This window comes from Lepisma saccharinum, chromosome 11 (assembly GCF_977018435.1).
Source record: "Lepisma saccharinum chromosome 11, izLepSacc3.1, whole genome shotgun sequence".
NCBI classification, from domain to species: Eukaryota; Metazoa; Arthropoda; class Insecta; order Zygentoma; family Lepismatidae; genus Lepisma; species Lepisma saccharinum.
The window spans coordinates 58038303-58058942 of record NC_139239.1 but is presented as its reverse complement, the minus strand read 5'-3'; the positions used below and the strand labels follow the sequence as shown (position 1 = coordinate 58058942).

Below are 20640 nucleotides of genomic sequence, written 5' to 3'. Positions count from 1 at the left end.
TATGGAAGCAATCTACTTCGGATAAGTTTTGTTTTGCAGTTAAAACATCATAACATGCAACCGTGTACAATTCAGAACGCCGAACCGAGGAAGGGGATTTGGGGGGCGCGACCCCCGAATTTCAATGAAAAAAAACAACATAAAAATCTGGAGTTTGCCCCCTCTTCTCCCGCTATTTGGGAAGAAGGCGCGAACTTTAGTATTGCTTTTAAAGAATGGACATTGCTCAAGAGAATGAAACATGTTTCATGTTCTTGGGTGCCATACAAGTTGAATAATAAGCCAAAATGTGATTCTTTTTACGAAAAATAGGTAATTTGCATTTTTAGAGGAAAATTGTTATAACTCAGCCACTATGGGAGGAATCTACTTCGGATAAGTTTTGTTTTGCAGCTAAAACATCATAACATGCAACCGTGTACAATTCAGAACGCCGAACAGAGGAAGGGGGGTTTAGGGGCGCGACCACCGAATTTCAATGAAAAAACATAAAAATCTGGAGTTTGCCCCTCTTCTCCCGCTATTTTGGGGATAAGGTGCAAACCTTAATATTCTTTTCAAAGAATGGACGTTTCCAAAGAGATTGAAATATTTTCATATTCCTGGGTGCCATACAAGTTGAATAATGAGCCAAAACGTGAAAATCTGTTCGGAAATGTGGCATGGATATGTTGCAGATGGGGGGGGGGGGGTAGAGGGTAGGTTGGTCATCAATATGAATTTCCCAGGCTTGCTCCAGACCTGTGTAAGAGTTTGCACCCAAATATAAGAGTATGAATGTCCAAAAAGCCCATTAATTTCGTAAGCAGCACCATGATACCATATGGTATCATCGGGGAGTAAAGGTTAAGCCTCTAAATATTATGTGGCAAATGCATTGAATTATCATTTTTTCTTATCCGTATGGGAGTTGTAAGGGTACAGAACTGTCAACAGATGGAGGGGATGGGAGCGGGTGGCGCCGTCCAATAGTTGTCGGACGTCGTAGTAAGGCATTTTGTTGGAGAAACTGAAGGAACATGGAAACAAATAGGTTCCATTGATACATACGATTTTTGTCGAATATCGCCATCCGACAAAGTATCTCACTACAACATGCGACAGAAATTGCATAGACTGCAACATCCAAAAAAAAATCACATGCATAAACAAGAAGAGCTTTAGACTGCAAATGTGCTGCTGGAATTTTATTACTCTTGTGGCTCACTTCAACTTATTTAATGTAGCAGTGCTTACGAAGGTTTTCTTTCATCATCCTGAAGTATTACACTAGTATTTCGATGAAATTAACGCTCTCTGTCCTGTCTGTTTAAACTCGTGAGAGATGGTCATTAATATCTCACTGAGTAAGGTTAATGTCCAATATTATGAAATAAAATACTAATAATAAATACGTAAATATTTTAATATCATATTCACTCGAATCATTCAATCATAAAAGCAAATCACTTTCTTCAAGAATTGACTTTTCTCTGCCAGCTGTGCTAAAATTTTCACTTTCCATCTACTGATTTATACGAGGGGTGGCCAGAAAGTAATTTCCGATTAGTAGGGACACTAACCGTGGAAAATGGTAATTGCTGCGAAATTATGTTTAGGAATATGCAGTGACGTCTGGACACATTTTTCGCCCGTTCGAAATATCGAAATAATGCGAATTTGGCATAAAATGCGAATTTTTGGCATTTTTAGCGTTTTTTTAAAGAAATGTTCTAAAACAACGAAAAATTCCATGAAATCCAACATTCTTGTCTTTTCTAGGCCATGTTTGTGTACATATAACATGTAAGTTTTCCAACATTTTACTCAAGAGTAAACTATAGAGTTATACGTACGTGGAATAATTCCGACAGCCACATTAAATCATGTATTTCCCACGATTTTTCAACTTCTATCAAAACCATTTGCATCACAGATCAAAGTGGCAGGGTTCTAACAGGAGATCGAGTGCGTATCTACCATCACACGGGAGCCACATCTTCGTATTTGTCGCACGAGATATGTTTTGAATAACCAAGCTAAGTTTGCACCATCGGCATTTGTCGAGCGAGTAATAATGGAGCCCAGTCGTTAGGGCGTCTAACTACTATGCGAGAGACCCCGGGTTGGTCCCCTACGGGGGAGAACCGGAATGTTTTCCACCTAATCAAACTGCTCCGGCACCCACCCAGCATCATATGAAGCTGGTACCTTGAGGAAACTTTGAAGGATAAAGGTAGCCAGGAGCGTGGTGCTGATCACATCACCCCCACCTTCAGCCGTAATGAAGAAAGTGTGGGGCCCTAACTCCACACCCCTGTACACCTTCATGGAAAAGTGCAGGGGAGCACTTTACTTTTACTTCCTCAAAAATCTGTTCCAACATATCAAACTGTCACGAAAATACATAGACCATGTGACCTACAATTTAAAATAATAGTTTAAAACCACAATGGAATATTAAGTTTCAGTATATATGGCAGATAAATGTTCTAAAGCAAAAACGCGAATTTTGGGAAATGCAACACTAACAAGTCAAAAAAAGATAATGCCAATTTTTGGTGCCATAATATATCGGTATCTGTCACGTGAGATTGATTGATTTTAATTCTTTGGGTACGTCGCCACTTATGGTCATTATGCACCCTTCAGTACATACGGGGAAAGTTCCATTATCTAAAATCCTTACCTTAAAATTAGAAAAGGGGTATGGAAAATAACTTTCCCAAAATAACTTTCAAAATATCGAACTCTCACGAAGAGGCGTAAGCCATGTTACTTACAATTTGAAACATTAGTTAAGAACACCATGAAGGTATAAAACACCAGATATTTGCCAGAAAATGCGCTAAAATGAAAATGTGAATTTTGGGAATAATAACACCGTATAGTAAAAAATAAAAAATAAGAAAATACACCAATTTGAAAAAAAAAAATATGAAGGCCCCTACCGATTAGGCATAAATAAAGCATGAATATCAGTTGTAATTTATTGCATTAGTAACAGTGAGTCCTAACCTTATTTTCGGCATGATCACCACCGTTGTTCTGGCATTTGTCGTAGCATGGTACTAAATTTTGTATGCCCATGGTATATGTGTCTGACAGCAAAGACTGGAACTATCTCTACCGCAGTGTAGCTGTCAAATCCTTGCCCTGCCAGAAACCTCTTCAGTTAAACAAAGAGATGAAAGTCGGTACATTCAAGGCCAGGGCTGTACAGGGAGTGATCTCTCACCTGAAGTGATGCAAAGGGCCCGTGTGTACTCAGCTGTATGGGGTTGTGCACATTCTATTGGCCTTCCGTGAATTGTCTGCACCATCGTCTGACCATACTATCACTCACGACGTCCAGTCTGCACACCTCACACGATTGCTGGTGGTTCTGGGCCAAATTCTGAGCGTGCAATGTAGGCTACATCGCAGTCGGTGGGAGACTGTATGAGAGCTGCAATCTTTAACCTAGAACTGTCCTAAAACGGCTGCATTGCAACTTTACCAGATTACAGCTACATGCCACTTCTTCCTGCCTGCATGTGTGTGTGTGTCTATCTCTGACCACTAGTGATGCGTATAGGCACCATTGGAGCTTTTTTCAGGATGCCCCTCGTATATGAACTTTCAGAAGCTTTTATTATTAGAGTATTCCTGTTTTAATGTGTGGTTAGCTAAATCAGGTACCTATACAATGCAATTCTATAAATTCCTTGCATTAAGTTTCTAATACCTACATACCCTTTTCGTCAGCATTAATGGTATAACTGCATGTTGTCACTTTCACAGTACTTCACTTGGATATACTGTACTGAAGCAGAAATCCCATTGATCATGTAAGGAAATATGAAACTTTATTTTGTTAGATTCAATTGTTTCACATATATGCATGAGTTAAGTTGATTGCTTTACAGAAAAGAGAGAAGTAGCTTTATGCATTGAAAAATGAGTCCGCACTTAGGTTCTTGCAAGCAGAGGGTTGCAAATCTCAGTGGAAATATCAACATATAATACCGAGAATGTATAAGGAGACTGATAAATTACAAATTGTATTTCTTAATCAATCACTCTTCACTCTTATCTCATTTAGTCGTAACTTTAAAAATAATCAAGTATTTTATTTAACTTTAAGTTTAATTTACTGCGTATGACAAAATTCCGTAATCCTTCCGTAGCTTGTGAATTGTAATAATTTTCCAAATTCACTATTTTGCAGTTTGAATTCAAATCATAGAGAATAGAGAAATTAAGTCAATTCCATAGAAGATAATATTGGTACTTAACAAAACCATACGTGGATCTGTATGCGTTTATTATTTCCATTTGTAAAAACATCGATTTAGTTTTGTTTGTAATTGTCAGGGAAATTTTGTAAATTTTGTCCTGGAAAACCTGAAAAAGTCAGGGAATTTCATTTCTGCTTGTTTGTAGCCACCCTGTGAACACACTTGCTTTTGTTTCGAATGCAAAACGCTGTTCTGGAACTGCTTAAGCTTTTAGACCAGCAAAAGTTCCTTCCAGCAGCGCATATTTTTAATTTTGTTTGTGCAGGGGCACGTGAACGGAGGGGAACGGCGAGCCCAGCGTTGTCGACTGCTTTCCACCCCACCCCCTCAGCCAGTACTGCGGTAGACAAAATTTCACGGAAGGAGAGGGTGACTGACCGTTGGTTTCGACGAGGAATGACTGTGGCGGATCTGTGCGTTGGGTTGTGTTGTGTTGCGCTGTAAAAAACCGTTGGTTTTAATACTGAAATATGAGCGAAAGTAGTGTAAAGAAGAGACGGCATGGTGAGGTTGTCAAAAGTAAAGAGAGGCAAATAGTAATGAATATTTTTGTTTATTTAAAACAGAAAAATCCGGATCGCAGTGTAAGTTGGTTAGCCAGCGAGACGGCGAAAGCAACTGGAGTTTCTCGGGCTACTGTGTATAAAATTCGGGGCGAGGTTTCTCAAGGTCCTCTTGAAACACCAGGTAAGAAACGACCCAGGAAAAGATCGCCAATTACAAGTAGAAATGTAAAATATAATGATTTTGTCAGAAGTGTTGTGCGACGTAAAGTTCACGAATTTTTTTTTTAAAAACAAACCCCCAACACTTAATTCTGTTCTTGTTGCTGTTAATTCTGACTCGACATTACCGAATTTTAAAAGATCAACGTTTCATGTCTTTCTCAAAGAACTTGGCTTTCATATGAGAAAAGGGGCAACAAATCCATGTTCATGGAAAGAGAAGATTTAATTTCTCTTCGCCATAAATATTTAAGAGAGATTAGGACGTTTAGGCGTGAAAATAGAAATATTGTTTACACTGATGAATCCTGGGTGAACACCGGAATCTCAGTCAATTATGAATGGAAAGGCAAGACAATTACAACTGCAAAACAAGCGTTTCTGGCAGGTCTTTCCACTGGTTTAAAAAATCCAACATCTCGCGGAGCGCGATACGCTTTAGTGCATGCGGGTAACGAACGTGGTTTTCTGCAAAATGCCCAACTTGTGTTTCAGTGCAAAAAGAATACAGCAAATGCCCATGATGAAATGGATGGAGAAACGTACGAGATGTATTTTCGGGAACAGTTGCTCGCCAATCTCCCTCCGGGATCTGTTATTGTTGTCAACAATGCCTCTTATCATAGCCGCAAGCAAGAGCCAATGCCGACAACCTCGTGGAAGAAGAATTATTTAAGAGAATGGTTGAAATCTCATGGCATTCGTTATGATGACGACATGTTACGGAGAGATCTTCTGGAACTTACAAATATTCATAAAATTAAGTACGATAAGTATAAGATCGATGAGATGGCAAAACAGATGGGGCATACGGTGCTTCGTTTGCCCCCATATCATTGCGAACTGAACCCGATTGAACTTGTGTGGTCACATTATGTGCAGTGTAACAACACTACATTCAAAACTAAAGACATTAAAAATTTAATCACTGAATAATTTAAGACAGTAACAGTTGAAAAGTGGCAAAATTACGTATAACATGTCATGGACATAGAGAAGGAAATGTGGAATGCAGATGAATTGCAGGATGACGTTGATCAGATAATAATCCACTTGGGCGAAGATTCCAGCGAGAGTGATGATCTGTCAGAAGAAAATGATTCTGGTCATGATTCTGCAATGGAAGGAATTAACCCCCTGGAGTGACATGTGAGAGAAAAGTAAGTTCCTTAAGAATTATTCTTTCAGTTTATGTAATTTTGTGAATTTGTTTCTTGTTTTTAATAATAGCTCACCATGAACTTATTTCTTCAATTTGTACGTACCCGCGATTCAAGCGCCACGCACGTTTGTTTGGTCTTGTACTTGCACTGCCAGCAGGTCCGTTACTCGCCCCTGCGGCAAGCGGCAACGCTGTTCTCATATACCCAACAGTCTATTCTTTTCGCTGGACAAGCAATATAATAACAGAGGAAGGGGTCGATTGAGAGAAATGAAGATAAACATTTCTCACGGTGGAGTGAGAAAAGGAACAAAGAAAAGAAACAGTACAGAACGATAAAGAGATAAAGGAAGGAAGAGAAACAAAAAGATAGGCATACAGAAAAAACTATAGAAAGAGAGAATGAGAAACAGAAGCAGAAGGTAGAAAGCGAAATAGAGAACGAGCAAGTTAAGGGAGAGAGAGAAGGAGAAGGGCAAGAAATGAAGGAAGCTCTATATCTGAAGATACCTAATCGTGAAAAAGATACTATGGTTTTTACACACACAGAGATAAAAGAGTTATAAATAAAAGTTAGTTTTCTGTATTACAAGTTCTAGACTCTCCCAAGTATCATTCCAGCTCAAATGAGGGGGAAAAAATGTCGCTCTAGTTTCGAGTGTAAGAGAAATTTTGAAATTTTACTCGCTAAACTGCTGGAAAAGGAACACAATTCAATTGTATTCAAATATTATGCATTACTAAGGAGGGCTTCCCAGGTAGCTTAAAAGTAACACCTTGTAATCAGAGGGCCCCGGGTTCAATAGCCGGTGAAGACACGTCTCTTCCGAAGGAGTAGTTTGGATCCCACTTGTAACTAAAATTAAGATTTCACCAGATTTCTGACTGTGATGCACCGCAAGGTCATAAGTCCTATAGGCTCGAATCTCAGTTAATGAATGAATGCTTCCTTAGTTAATGTTACCAATGTCAAGTCACTGTTCAAATTAAAGGGGATTCCAGGTAAGTGTCTCCTGTCTCATTTTCCCCAGCCTCTACATCTTCCAACCAGTAACATAAATTTTCCCCTTCGTAAATTTTCTGTTATTTTTGTGTAATTTGTCTTTTAATTTTTAGGTTCATTTAACGCCGACACGTCAGTCAAAATTGTCAATTTTTACATAATCTTACATTAATTTTTGTATTAAGTCCTATGTTATGCACAGATAGGTTAATTGGGATTGGACCTACAGTTTAAAGTGGGACCCTAACCCGGGAACCCTTGATTACAAGGTGATAACGTTGCCACTATGCGATCAGGGAGATCATTAATTTCAGATGAAATTCATGGTTTGGAAATAAATTTATTAAAATTTTGTTACTCCACACCAAACTCACACAGAGCATTGTCGTCCTATTAAATTTTGCGCTTTACGTTTTATAATAATAATAATATGATGATGAACGTTAATTTAAATGTTTATTTTATTATTTACTTCGAGCCTCAATAAATTAAAATAAGTCAGTTCTTGGGTCTCAGCGCGGCGCAAATGATTTAGTATAAGTATAATTATTGTATTAGGTAAAAAGAAAAGTCCAAATGCGAAAATGGGAATCTCTGAACCACCCTCTTCCATCCTACATTTTCTTCAATTCCCATAATGATGCATATAACCTAGATATGTAAAAAAATCGGAGAACATCACAGAGTAAGTCAACGAAGTAACTAGCTTTCTTGTTTCGGATCAGACTTGTACGAACCGACGTAATTTGTGTAAACTAAGTGAAGGCGATTCACTTCCTCGACTTCCAAGACTGTCTGTCTTGTATTTTGAAAGTAGCCACCCACTGAAGGAATGAATGCACTTCCCTGAGTTTCCAAGGTCTTTGCGCGGACAAAACATAAACCAGATGTCAAAGCAAGATAAGTTTACAAATTGCGGTGTGAAACCATCCCCCTCCCCCTCCTCCGCTCCGAGCGGCACATGACCGGTGCCGCAGATGGGAGAATACACATTCAGAGGGTTGCTTGCCCAGAAGCGACAGCAGCGCCATAAGCGGAAAATCCTCGAACTTGCAGAAGGCGTGGGAACTAAATACTTGTCTTTTTTTTAATAAAATTATGTAATTTCTGTTGAAGATATTGTGCAAACGCTTGGAATTATCTATATAAATTCACGACACTAAGATGCACAATATTGAACTTAAATGCTAAAATGGTTTAAAACTCTTCAAACGCCCCATTTAAAGCTGCTTTCAGATCCAATTAATGCTGAATTTCCAATTTTTTGTACGCCAAACTAGAATCCCAAATTGATTTTTTTATCATTACATCACTCCGTGTATCCTTCTAGAAAAGCCTTGCAGAGTATCATCGAAATTGGAAGCATATGTTAGGAGATTTTGTCAATAGAAGGAGAAGCAGTTTTCAGCTGTTGAGAGAAACATCCAGCCGAGGCTTAAGTCTAAATTCTCTGAAAAGCTCAAGGTTCAACTCTACATGGTTTTACAGTGTAACCCTGACTTTATGTTCTCTGATTTTACATTTTTTAATGTTATATCTCAGTGAAGTAAAAATGTTTTAAAACTTTCCTGGATTATACGTTTTCTCACATTGTAAGTTCTTTAGAGAGAGTCTTCTAAAAACATATAATCAAGGTTGTACTCTATTAACATAAACTTTTGAAAACCTTGAAGAAAACATGCATTCCTGAGTATTGCAATCTCAGATTTTCAATAACTCCCACTGTGTTCTTCAGAAAGAGACAAAAAGCAATAGAAACTTATGTATGTTAAGAAGACTAAGAAATAAAGTGGGGAGTGTATTAGTATGAAAAATCTTCATATTTCTCATTAAGCTTTGTGTGTTGCCTGCTGTGTTTGTTCATATTTCTAACATTTTCTAGATAAGATTTTTATCGTGTTGGTGACACACAGCATGGAATATGTATTATGCAATAAACTTTTCTTTATTTTTGTTTTTCTTATCTACTTCCAGCTGTAAGCAGAGGTATATGGTATTGGGAGGCTACCATAGAAGAAATGCCTGAAGGCTCAGCAGCTAGGCTTGGTTGGTCACAAGAGTATGCTAATTTGCAGGCTCCTTTGGGTTACGATAAGTTTGGTTATTCGTGGAGATCCAGGTAAGACATGAATGAAAGTAATCTGACCAGAAATTTTCAGCTGAAATTGTAAAATAATGTTATTTTTAGTAGACTAATTTTATCTTATGTATTACTCCGATATTTGATAAGAAGTATAATTTGCAATACACATTAACTTTTCCCACATAATAGACCCCAAGCATGCATGCAGAATGCAATACTGCCGATTTTCTCACTGTCTGTGATATGAACATCTCGACCTTTGAGGCAAGACTGGCACGGTAGATGCCGAGGCTCATTCTCACATGATTAATACAGTACATAGAACCTGCTGCAAACTTGACTTGTCGTGGAGTATAAGTAGACGCACATATTTTTGGTAAATAGAAAAGCAAAATTTCGGCACAAAAACAGAGTCAATTTTGGGTTCAAAAGTGGTAAATAAAATAAAATTTCACTGTTATAGCAGTGAAGAAGCAGTATATAAAATGACATTTTGGTTTTAAAATTGTGAATATAACCCCACATTTGATTTAAAAATTACTCTTACTACACAAAATAAACAAATTCCTTCTAATAACACATTTATATCATTACCAGAATATTAAGTTTATTCCTGCATGAAGGGGTCCATTTTTGCTTCTCAAATATTTACAGCAGAATTAATCAATTTTTCCATGAAATGCATAACTCTCAGGATAATTCTGACTTCAGACAGTGTCGTGGCACTAAATAAACTCTAAATTTCATGTTTAAGACTGTATTTTGCATTTTGCAGTTCATTTCACATTATTTCGTGACAAAACAGGGCACAAAAATGCACCTCACACCTTTCAGAAACATGAAAAATTAACATTACAATGTGTTATTTCACATTTTATGTTTTCGTCAAAAACGAAATATGTATGTCTCTAAGTATAAGCTATCATGTTGGAAGTTCCAGGTACCGTCTTTTTCTCTCTGTTGGATATCAATTTACACAACTTTTCTGGTAGTTATTTCAATTCCTCTGTGTTCCATATTATATTTATAGCAGCTGTTTCAGTTTGCGTTCCAGGGAGCCTTGGATTTGTTTCAGATCGGGACACATTAGAGTGTTAGTATCAATTTTGTTTTGAAAGATTATAACACCATTAAGCCTTGTTTCCATGATATAAAAAGCAAGGAAAAGTAGATAATTTGAGTCAAAAAGAAAGGGAGAAGATGAAGAAAATCAAGACAAGAAATGATGTGGTGTTAGAGCAGGCAGATAAAGGAGGAGCAATTGTGGCGATGGAAAGAGAATGGTATGAGAGGAAGTATGAAGACCTAAAAGAGAACGGATATGAGGAGATTTGTGGAACAGAAGAAGAACAAACTATAAGAGAAAGGGTCATACAAGACTGTAGGAGGAGAGGATTCAAGAAGTGCATAAAGGAGACAGGAAGACTACCAAGTTTGAAAGGCTTTCCAAAGATACACAAAGAGGAGATAAAGTTGAGACCAGTAATGGACTGCAGAAACAATATTTTGGAACCATTGGGAAAAAAATTAAAGAAAGTTATTGAAGTGTTAGTGACACAGCAAGAAAGCAGAGCAGTTAAGAACAGTGAACAAGTAGTGGACCTCATAAAAGGACTTAAGTTAAATGAGATGAAGACGAGAGTGTTAGCTTAGACGTGAAAAGTATGTTCCCGAGCATCAAGAGGACATTTTGGAGATTGTTAAAAAGAAAAAGAGAATGGGACAAGAAATTATAGGAGAATGGAATAGTGAAAGGGTAGTGAATGTGCTGGAAACCATTTGGAGTAACGGTTACAGTATAATGGAGGATAAAATAATTTTAATGAGTGAAGGACTGAATATAGGTTCTAGCCCAAAGCCCAGCATTGGCTGAATTGGTTATGAATGAATGGGAAAAGAAAGTGATAGAAAAATGAGGCGACAAAATAATTCTGTTTTGCAGATATGTGGACAATTGTTTTGGCATATGGAAGAGAACGAAGAGGCAGCTCGACATTTTTGCCAAAGAAATACAAGATAATGAAAGAGGGATATTATTGGAACTCGAAATAGAAGAATAAGACAAGTTAAGCTACCTAGATATATTGATGAAAAGGAAGAAAGGACAAGAAATTGAAACCGCTTGGCATCAGAAGAAGTGTGCAACAGGGGTATTCTGCCACAAAAGAAGTGATGTAAGTGAGGTGACAAAAATAAATTTTATAAGGAATATGGAGAACAGAATCAAGAAAATATGCAGGAAAGAATATGAAAAAGAAGGCAAAATAAATAGCCTATGGAAACAGCTTGAAAAGAATGGCTATGAGAAGGAGGATAGACTGGACATAAACAGAAGACGGAAGAAAAGTGGCAGGGGAGAATTGGAAGAGAAAGAAAAAGAGAGGAGGTTTGGAATAAGGAGTATGGGGAAGACCACAGAAAAGATATGCAAAGTGCTTAGGAAAGCGGGAATTAAAATTTACAGGAAGGGAGGGAGAAGCATCTTAAGAATAGCGAAGAATGCAAACAAGAGAAAGGAAAACAGAGAAGAGGAAGAGGAAGGGATTATCTACGAAGTGAAATGTAAAGAATGTCAGAGTGTGTACATAGGAGAAACGAAAAAAGAGGCTGAAAGACAGGTTGAAACAACATAGGGATGATGTACGACTTAAGAGAGAGAGAAATGCGATAAACACACGAGAGAAACAGGACATGACATAGAGTGGGATGAGTCTAAGCAGATAGGAAGGGAGAAGAGAATACTAGTAAGAAAATGGAAGGAGTTCAAGGAAATAGAGAAGAAAGGTGAAGAAGACACAATGAACTGGAATGGGGGACTGAAGTTAAACAAAGAATGGAAGAAGGTGTTAGAGTGGAAAGGACAAGAGAGAAAGAGGAGAGGAGAAGGAAGAAGAATGAAGGAAAAAGAGCGCGAGATATAAAGAGTCCAACCACATTCTATATGGAAGTTAATATATTTAGCATTTTAGGTGAAAGTACAGTTGACAAGGGAAAGCCAACTTTCTGATAGTCTGGAGGGTTGAATGTTTGTGTATATAAATCATCCTTTTTTTTGTATCTTGTTACATTTGTACTTGGTGCAGAGTCTGAAGAAGACCTTGCTATAAGGTTGAAATGTTACGTTTAGTTGATGTTTTATAATAAAATTAAATTACTGCCTTGGTCAGCATATTGAATTTTGAAAGATTATATTAAAACTGTAGGTTCGCAAACAAAACAGTGCAATCATAGTGATATAGAGCATGCATTTAAAAACATAATGTTGATAGAAATAAAACATTCCTATGGAAATAACAAGCAGATAAATCCGATGTTTCAATCCTGCAAATGAGGATCATTATCAAGGTAAAATAAAAATGAGGATGTGAGGCATTTGGTGGTATACAAGGAACTAGCCTTCTATTCTCTCTTCAGTTTTTATTTCTGCACCACACACACTTTTTCATAATGTTAATTTGTAGCTCATGAGAATTTAGTAGAAAAGAATTCAATGATGATATACAGTATTGAGGGAAATATCAATAGGTGTGGCTGATGGATTGTTTTATGGATAATGGATAAAAACATATTATTTGTTCTTTTGCAGGAAAGGTACAAGATTTCACGAGTGCCGTGGCAAACATTATAGTCCAGGATATGGTGAAGGGGATACTGTAGGATTTCTCATCATGTTGCCAGAGAGTTCAGATATTAACTACATACCGCTTACTTACAAGGATAGAGTAAGTTATTTATAAAATGAGGTGCAACTGTTGGTTATCATCAGCATCATTTAAATTTATATATCTACTCTATCAGTACTTGTAAAAAAAAAGGTCTGTACACTGCCAGTAAGGGCAAGAGCAACTCAACCCAACTGTGAAAAAATATTACAGACTATTAATATTGAAATTACCAGCAGTTTTACTGAGGTTTTTATATTAGCCATTGCAAGCAGATATTCACAGTGGAACCCTGAAACATGTAAAATCAGGGTTTCGCTCTGGTATCTATTGATTAAATCATCTCATCCCTGATTTTTTAATACATATAATATATAAATATAATATTAATGCCTATATATAGAGGCATGCATATTTAGTTTTTGTCGAAAACACAAAATTTGAATAACACACTGTAATGTTAATTTTTCATGCTTTTCAAAGGAATGAGGTGCATTTTGTTACAAAGCTTTGTCATGAAATGAACTACAAAATGCAAAATAAAGTCTTAAGCATGAAATTTAGGGTTTATTTACTGATGTGACACCTTCTGCGCTCTGAATTTGTTAATTCTGCTGTAAATATTTGAGAAGCAAAAATTGACTCCTTTACACAGAAATAAACTTAATACAGTACTCTGATAACTATATAAATGTACTATTCTATTAGAAGTTAAATATTGTGTAATAAGTATAGTTTTTACATCAAATTTAGGATTTCATTGACCATTTTAACACCGAAATGCCATTATGTAATATAACATAATGATGAAGTGTGTATTACTCAATATCAAATATAAAGGAGTAAATACCTAAATAGTATCAAAAATTCACAACTTACGTGAGTGAGTATAAATTTATCCAAACTACGTTTCGGAGGTCAATACTTCCTCCTTCTTCAGGTCCACATGAATATCAAGACACCGGCCATGGTGTCACGTAAAAGTGTCATATAGGGATATAGATTGAAGGCTAGAGTAAAAAACACTTATAAAAATTCTTGACTGACAAAGTAAAAGTTCCTGTGTTCCTAAAAAGTCCATATTAAAATACTAAAAGGTTAAAAGGAGGTCCACTGCAGCAGCCCAGGAATCCAATCCAGCTGTGACGCAAAGTGCGTGGGAAACAGTCTCCGTACACAGATTTGAAGGTTACCTCCCCTCCATGGGACTGATTACCCTCAACTCTCATTTCACCAATCCAATGAAAATTCACGTTCTTCCCTCGCAGCTCTTGAAACTTCGGCGGTGACATGAAAACCTAACTCAGCGTAATCATTACCGGCTTTATCCCACTTTTTAACAAAATGGACCCATCCCTCCTCTAAATTGCCGCCATCTCTCTCTTAAGTTTATTATCATTTCTGGTGCATATATGTGCAGCCTCATATACATTCCGGTCTATTTACTACTACTTTTTTTTAATAACTTCCCTTTTTACGATTCTATGTTCACTTTCAATTATGTGTTCCGAGAGGCCGGTTTTAGGAATCCTTTCCCTAATATCTTTATCATGCTCCCCCCATCGGATTTGCATGCTCCTTCCGGTTTATCCAACATATTCCCTCCCGCATTCGCACACAATTCTGTAAACACCTTTCTGCCCTTCAAGGTCCCCTTCCCCCCATTTTCTTATATTCAGTAAAATGCTTCTCAATATTACTTGGGGCTTTCGCTCCGCATTTAACACCGTACTCTTTCATAGCTTTTTCTATTTTTTCCAAAATTCCTTTACAATAGGGATGGGCAACCCGATATCCGGCCTCGTGGCTAATGTCTTCATGCATTACATCAAAAAAGCTGCCTTAGACCAAGTAGGGGAAGTTTAAAATTCTATGGTAGGTATGTCGATGACATCCTCATTATTGGGAAGGAAAATGACCTAGACCTTGTTTTCACTGAAATGGGAAAACATTAGGAAAGAATAAAATTTACTAGGAAAGACCTAGTCAACAAGAAGATTAATTTTCTTGACGTAAGTATAACAAAAACTGATTGCGGAATAATGACGGGTGGGTATATTTCATAAGCCCCTTGCAGGTGATTTATACATAAACAGGAGATCTGAACATTCATGTAGGGTCAAATATAATGTTTATCTCAATTTCTTTACTAGAGCCGAAAGATTGTGTAACAACAAAATTGAGAAAGAGAAAGAAATAGCTTGGATAAGGGGAGTGGGCTTGAATAACGGATATTCAATCTTCGAGATGATTAGAATCGCTAGGAAAGCTGGGAGAGTTGTAAGGAATGAAATGTCCAATATTGCTGATAGGGAAATTGAAAAAGAGGAGGGACGGAACAATGGAGTTTGCTATCGTAAAGGAATTTCGGAAAAAATAGAAAAAGCCATGAAAGGGTACGGTGTTAAATGTGGAGCGAAAGCCCCACGTAATATTGAGAAGCATTTTACTGAAGATAATAAAAAAAGGGGGGGAGGGGACCTTGAACGGCTGAAAGGTGTTTACAGAATTGTGTGCGAATGCGGGAGGGAATATGTTGGACAAACTGGAAGGAGCATGCGAATTCGATGGGGGGAGCATGATAAAGATATTAGGGAAGGGATTCCTAAAACCGGCCACTCTGAACACATAATATAATTAAAAGTAAACATAGAATCGTAAAAACGGAAGTTATTAAAAAAAGTAGTAGTAAATTAGACTGGAATGTATATGAGGCTGCACATATATGCACCAGAAATGATAATAAACTTAATAGAAATGACAGCAATTTAGAGGAGGGGTGGGTCCATTTTCTTAAAAAGTGGGATAAAGCTGGTAATGATTATGCTGAGTTAGGTTTAAAGCCAGTAATGATTACGCTGAGTTAGGTTTTCATGTCACCGCTGAAGTTTCGAGAGCTGCGGGGGAAGAACGTGAATTTTCATTGGATTGGTGAAATGAGAGTTGAGGGGAATCAGTCCCATGGAGGGAAGGTAACCTTCAAATCTGTGTACGGAGACTGTTTCCCATGCACTTTGCCTCACAGCTGGATTGGATTCCTGGGCTGCTGCTTTTAACCTTTTAGTATTTTAATATGGGCTTTTTAGGAACAGAGGAACTTTTATAAGTGTTTTTTACCCTAGGCTGGTCTCTAGATATTCATGTGGACTTGAAGAAGGAGGAAATATTGACCTCTGAAACGTAGTTTGGATAAATTTATACTCACTCACGTAAGTTGCGAATTTTTTATACTATTTAGGTATTTACTCCTTTACATTATGTAATATATTTTGATCCCAAAATATGTCATTTTTGTACTGAAACGTAATATTTTATTCACCATAAATATGTGACTAAAAAAAAGTAAAGTGGTCCCCTGTGCTTTACACCATGCCATGAAGGCGTTCCACACTTTCTTGATCACGGTCGAAGGTGGGGGTGATGTGATCAGCACCATTCTCCTAGCTGTCTTTACCCCCCCCCCCCCCCCCGCGAGTTTTCTCCAGGTACCCATTTTGTTTGACGTTGAGTGGAAAAAGTCCCGGTTCTCCCCCAACAGGGATCGAACCAGTCTCTCGCATGGTAGTCAGACATCCTAATGATGTGGCTCTATACCTAATTATATTTTTGAAGATTTTTATCTGAAAATGCCATTGTGAAGTAACGTGAAGTTTCTGTCTCTTTCTGTTTAAAGCCTTTGGTAAAGTTCAAGAGTCATCTGTATTATGAAGAGAAGGACCGAGTGCAAGAATCTCTGAAGAGTCTGAAGCTGCTTGCTGGGAGCAAAATTATCAATTTCAAGAATGGAGAATGCCAGGGTGTGGCATTTCACAATATCTATGGAGGAGCCTACTATCCTACCTTGTCTCTTCATAAAAGTGTCACTGTTTCTGTGAATTTTGGTCCCAACTTCAAGTATCCTCCTCCGCTAGAATACAGCTGCAGAGGGGTAGGTTTAATTACCAGTGAATTGTTTCCTTTTACTTTGCAAGTTCAAATTCTTAAAACTAGTCCTACAGGTGGCACAGGATTCCCACTGACCTTTGAAAGTACATTCAAAACTGTGAAGAAGTAAAGGAAAAAAATCAAGTTTTTTTTTTTAGTTAATATTTTTTATAAAAGAATGTTTTTATTAGGACTGAGCCGATTCTGATGCCAGTGGAATCATTACAGGAAAGCATTGGTTGCAATTTATTCAATTTATTTACCATTACCAGCTAATATTTTTTTTAATAGTATTTCGACCAAAATGCCATGCGACATTTTTGCCGAGTTTAATTATCCTGGAAATTAAGCAAAATTTGAAGTTATTTTTATTTTGCACCAGTTTTGTGTGAAATACTGGGTTTTCTACCGATTAATTTGTCCCATCTCTAGAAATTACATTTTCATATTCTGGTGTAATTCTTGAATATTTTAAACCCAAACTGTTGATACATTAATGCATATAATTGGAGTGGAATATTTACACACCAATATTAATTTGAATAATTTTTAGTTATAATTTTCAACAATCGGTAACCATATCAGCTTTGGTATGGGTATCGATTCAAAGTGGTGTTAGCTCAGCACTAGTATATTTTTGTTCATTTGTTTTAAACAATTTTGAATAAACTTTGTGTCACCTGTAAGCACACTGAATAGTCTGTAAATTTATTTTGAAAATGCTTGGGAAAGTTGGGAATTTGTTTGTCAAATGAGAGGAAACCCTGTAGCAATAAAATTAGATGTTTCTGGACCCCATACAGCCTCATTTTTTTAATCAAAGCCATGGTAATTTTAGATGTATTTTATTTACACTCTTCGTGACAGAGTTCATTTCCATAAAATTTGAGTCAACATATTTATCTTAATTTGCAGTTTTTATTTGTTTTCTAAGGGGCTTATGTTTCCTATATTAGAAGGGTGCAAATAGTCTCATTATTGATGCACCCATAGTAATTTCTTATTCATAAGGCTAACAGTCAGTACTTGGTTTCAAAGTGGCAATTTTGTTTAGCTTAATAACTGTTTTTAGTATGTGCAATGTACAAATTTTGGTCAATTTGTGTGAACAATTTGAAACACTTGTTTGAATCACATCAGCAGGAAAGGTACATTTCCTATTTAATCAATTAATAGATCATAGAATTACAACAAACATTGGAAAAACTGCCAATATTATTGTTGTTATTTAAATGAAACGACGCAATGTAAATTTCAATTATTCATGGACTGTAATGACAATAATTTGTACTCGTAATTCTTATGCTGTACAACCCTGATTGTACTAAAGAACTTTTCATAATTGGGAAAAGAGAGACGCGGTAGTATATAAATACGGAGAAACTAGTACTCACTTTTATCCGCAAAGCTGTTTTTCCTTTTTCGATTAATTTCAGTGGCCACTGCCACCATCCTCATTGGAACTTGCTGTGGTGACAGTGGCCACTGAAATTAATCGAAAAAGAAAAAAGAGCTTCGCAGATAAAAGTGTTAAAGAATGTTGATGAGAAAATGTCAAATACAGGAAATAATTCTAACATTTTGTTACATTGGGACTAGGAAGATTGAATGCATAATTTGGAAAAGTGTAATATTGGGTCCATCATTGTATGTCCGTTATAATGAGAATAGCAGAGGACAAGATTATTATATTTTTTTTTATTTTTTTTACTTTTTTTCCAAGTTTCGGACATCAGATCTTCTTGAGGAACTTTGAAGATGTCAAAGTTAAAAATGTTGAGAGCAAAATGAATAACTGACAGTAGTCTAGGACTTTAGTTTTTAACTTTTCCCTTACCATTTTAGCTTTAATGTTTTAAACTTGCATCTCATGACAGTAATGAACTTACAATGAACCTTTATACATTGCAGTATTCACATTATAATACTAAACATGTAAGAAGTGTGTTATGATGATTGTAACATTTTTCATTGCAGATAAATGAGAAAGCAGAAGAAGCCATTATAGAACAAACAATGGCTGATCTCTTGTATCTAACTGAAAATGAAGGAAAGCTCAGGCTGGACACTTACTACCTGTGAAGAAAATTAAATGACTAATTGTAAATATATGCATTGACTATTTTTGTACGAATTTTAAGTAAAAACAAACCATTTGTTCCATACAGTGTCTTTGATTATCCATCTTTGTTCATACTGAAATTGAGAAGAATAAATGTGTCAGAAGTATCACTCCGTAATTTATATGCATACAAGTATTTCATACTAGTATCAAGTACAATTTTCATTATTGAGCTTTAACGTTAAATTAAGAATAGTACCATATTTGCTGGCATATAAGACACTTTTTTCCTTTACTCTGATCCTTCATTTCTGGAAATTTTCTCTGTTCCGAGTTAGATGATTTCCTTGCGATGTGTGACGAAGAAGATTAAAATATATTCTTTCCTAGTTAGATTAGGTGTTATTTGTTGATTGACCTACTTATTACTTTATAGTATTTGAAATACTGTAAATTAATTACAAATTCAGTGATAAAGATTTTTTCCTCAAAAAGTCCACTTTATGCACAGTAAGGCTAATCGGGACTGGACCTACAGTTTAAAGTGGGATCCGAACCACTATGTGCCTCCACTGGGAATCGAATCTAGGACCCCTTGATTACAAGGCGGCGACGCTACCACTCCACCATCGGAAAGGCCCAAGAGAGAAATAAGAAAAAGATGGTGTGGACAGTATAGAGATGAAAGTGACCAGAACAGTCAAACAGATGAACAAAGTCGTAGAAGAGGAGAGACCAATAGAAAGGGTATATCTTGGATGAGATGAGGAAATATGAAAAGATCCTGAGATGAAGGGGTTAAATGGAGAAAATTAAAGGATTAGGAAGGGTGGAGGTGGAAAATACCCAAACTCTGCTGCTTACAATTTGAATGTGACAGTGACAAGATAAGTAAGATGAAGGTTTCTGCAAGAACCAGATATTAACCACTTGCCTGATTAACCCGAGTTAACTCGGAATTTGTTTTTGCTTTACATATTATTTACCCGAGTTATCTCGTTAAAATCGTACAACTGCAGTGCACTTTTCTGCCTACCCGAACAATCTCGTTTGAGCTTAAATAAGTGTTAATTCCCATTTTGGCCACTAGTTGGAAGGTGTAGATAGCTTGTCGAGGTACTGCTGCCATCTATTGGATTCCTGTGACACTACATACTTGTCGCCTTTCCAGTGGTAATTGTGGTCGTTTTGCGAGTCTCGCGCCAAAACGTACTGGGCGTCTTTGTGTTGTGAATACATTCCGTTCATGTTTTAGTGTTTGCATCGTGCGAAGAACGACAAGATGAGTGACGACGAGGTAACAGACAACAGTATAGAGGGGGTGGAGGAAATGGACATGAGTGGAAGTGATACAACTGTGGACAGTGTGTGTACTGACGAGACTGATACAGATACAGATAGTTGCGGTAGTGTAAGTGACACACGAGTGTGGTGTAAAGTTGACCCTCACAACCCACCCCTTGCCCCTCCTCCATTTCAGTTTACTGGTCAGGCAGCTGTACACTGCAACGTTAGTGCAGATACAAGTGAGTTACAGATATGGGAGCAGTTTTTTGATGAGAATCTGATAGATCTAATTACAACTGAGACAAATAAGTATGCCTCACAACAACGTCCTGCTGGTCAAAAACCATTTCTTGTGACGTCTAATGAAATACGAGTTTTTCTAGCACTAGTTATAATGCAAAGCATCTGTAAGAAGCCAGATTTACAGCACTACTGGTCCAAAAATCCCCTGTTGATAACCCCATTCTTTCTGA

At 36.9% G+C, this 20640-nt stretch overlaps 1 protein-coding gene across 1 annotated transcript in view; it reads left to right on the top strand.

The window, feature by feature from the left end:
- ash2 (Set1/Ash2 histone methyltransferase complex subunit ash2) overlaps positions 1 to 18983 on the top strand; it is a 36341-nt gene extending 17358 nt beyond the window's left edge. Inside the window, exons 8-11 of the mRNA XM_083131202.1 lie at positions 9124 to 9268; positions 12819 to 12954; positions 16568 to 16822; positions 18796 to 18983. Of these exons, the coding sequence (XP_082987328.1) occupies positions 9124 to 9268; positions 12819 to 12954; positions 16568 to 16822; positions 18796 to 18900 (641 nt within the window). The 3' untranslated portion in view covers positions 18901 to 18983. The remainder of the gene's footprint in view (positions 1 to 9123; positions 9269 to 12818; positions 12955 to 16567; positions 16823 to 18795) is intronic.
- Positions 18984 to 20640: the final 1657 nt, after the last annotated feature.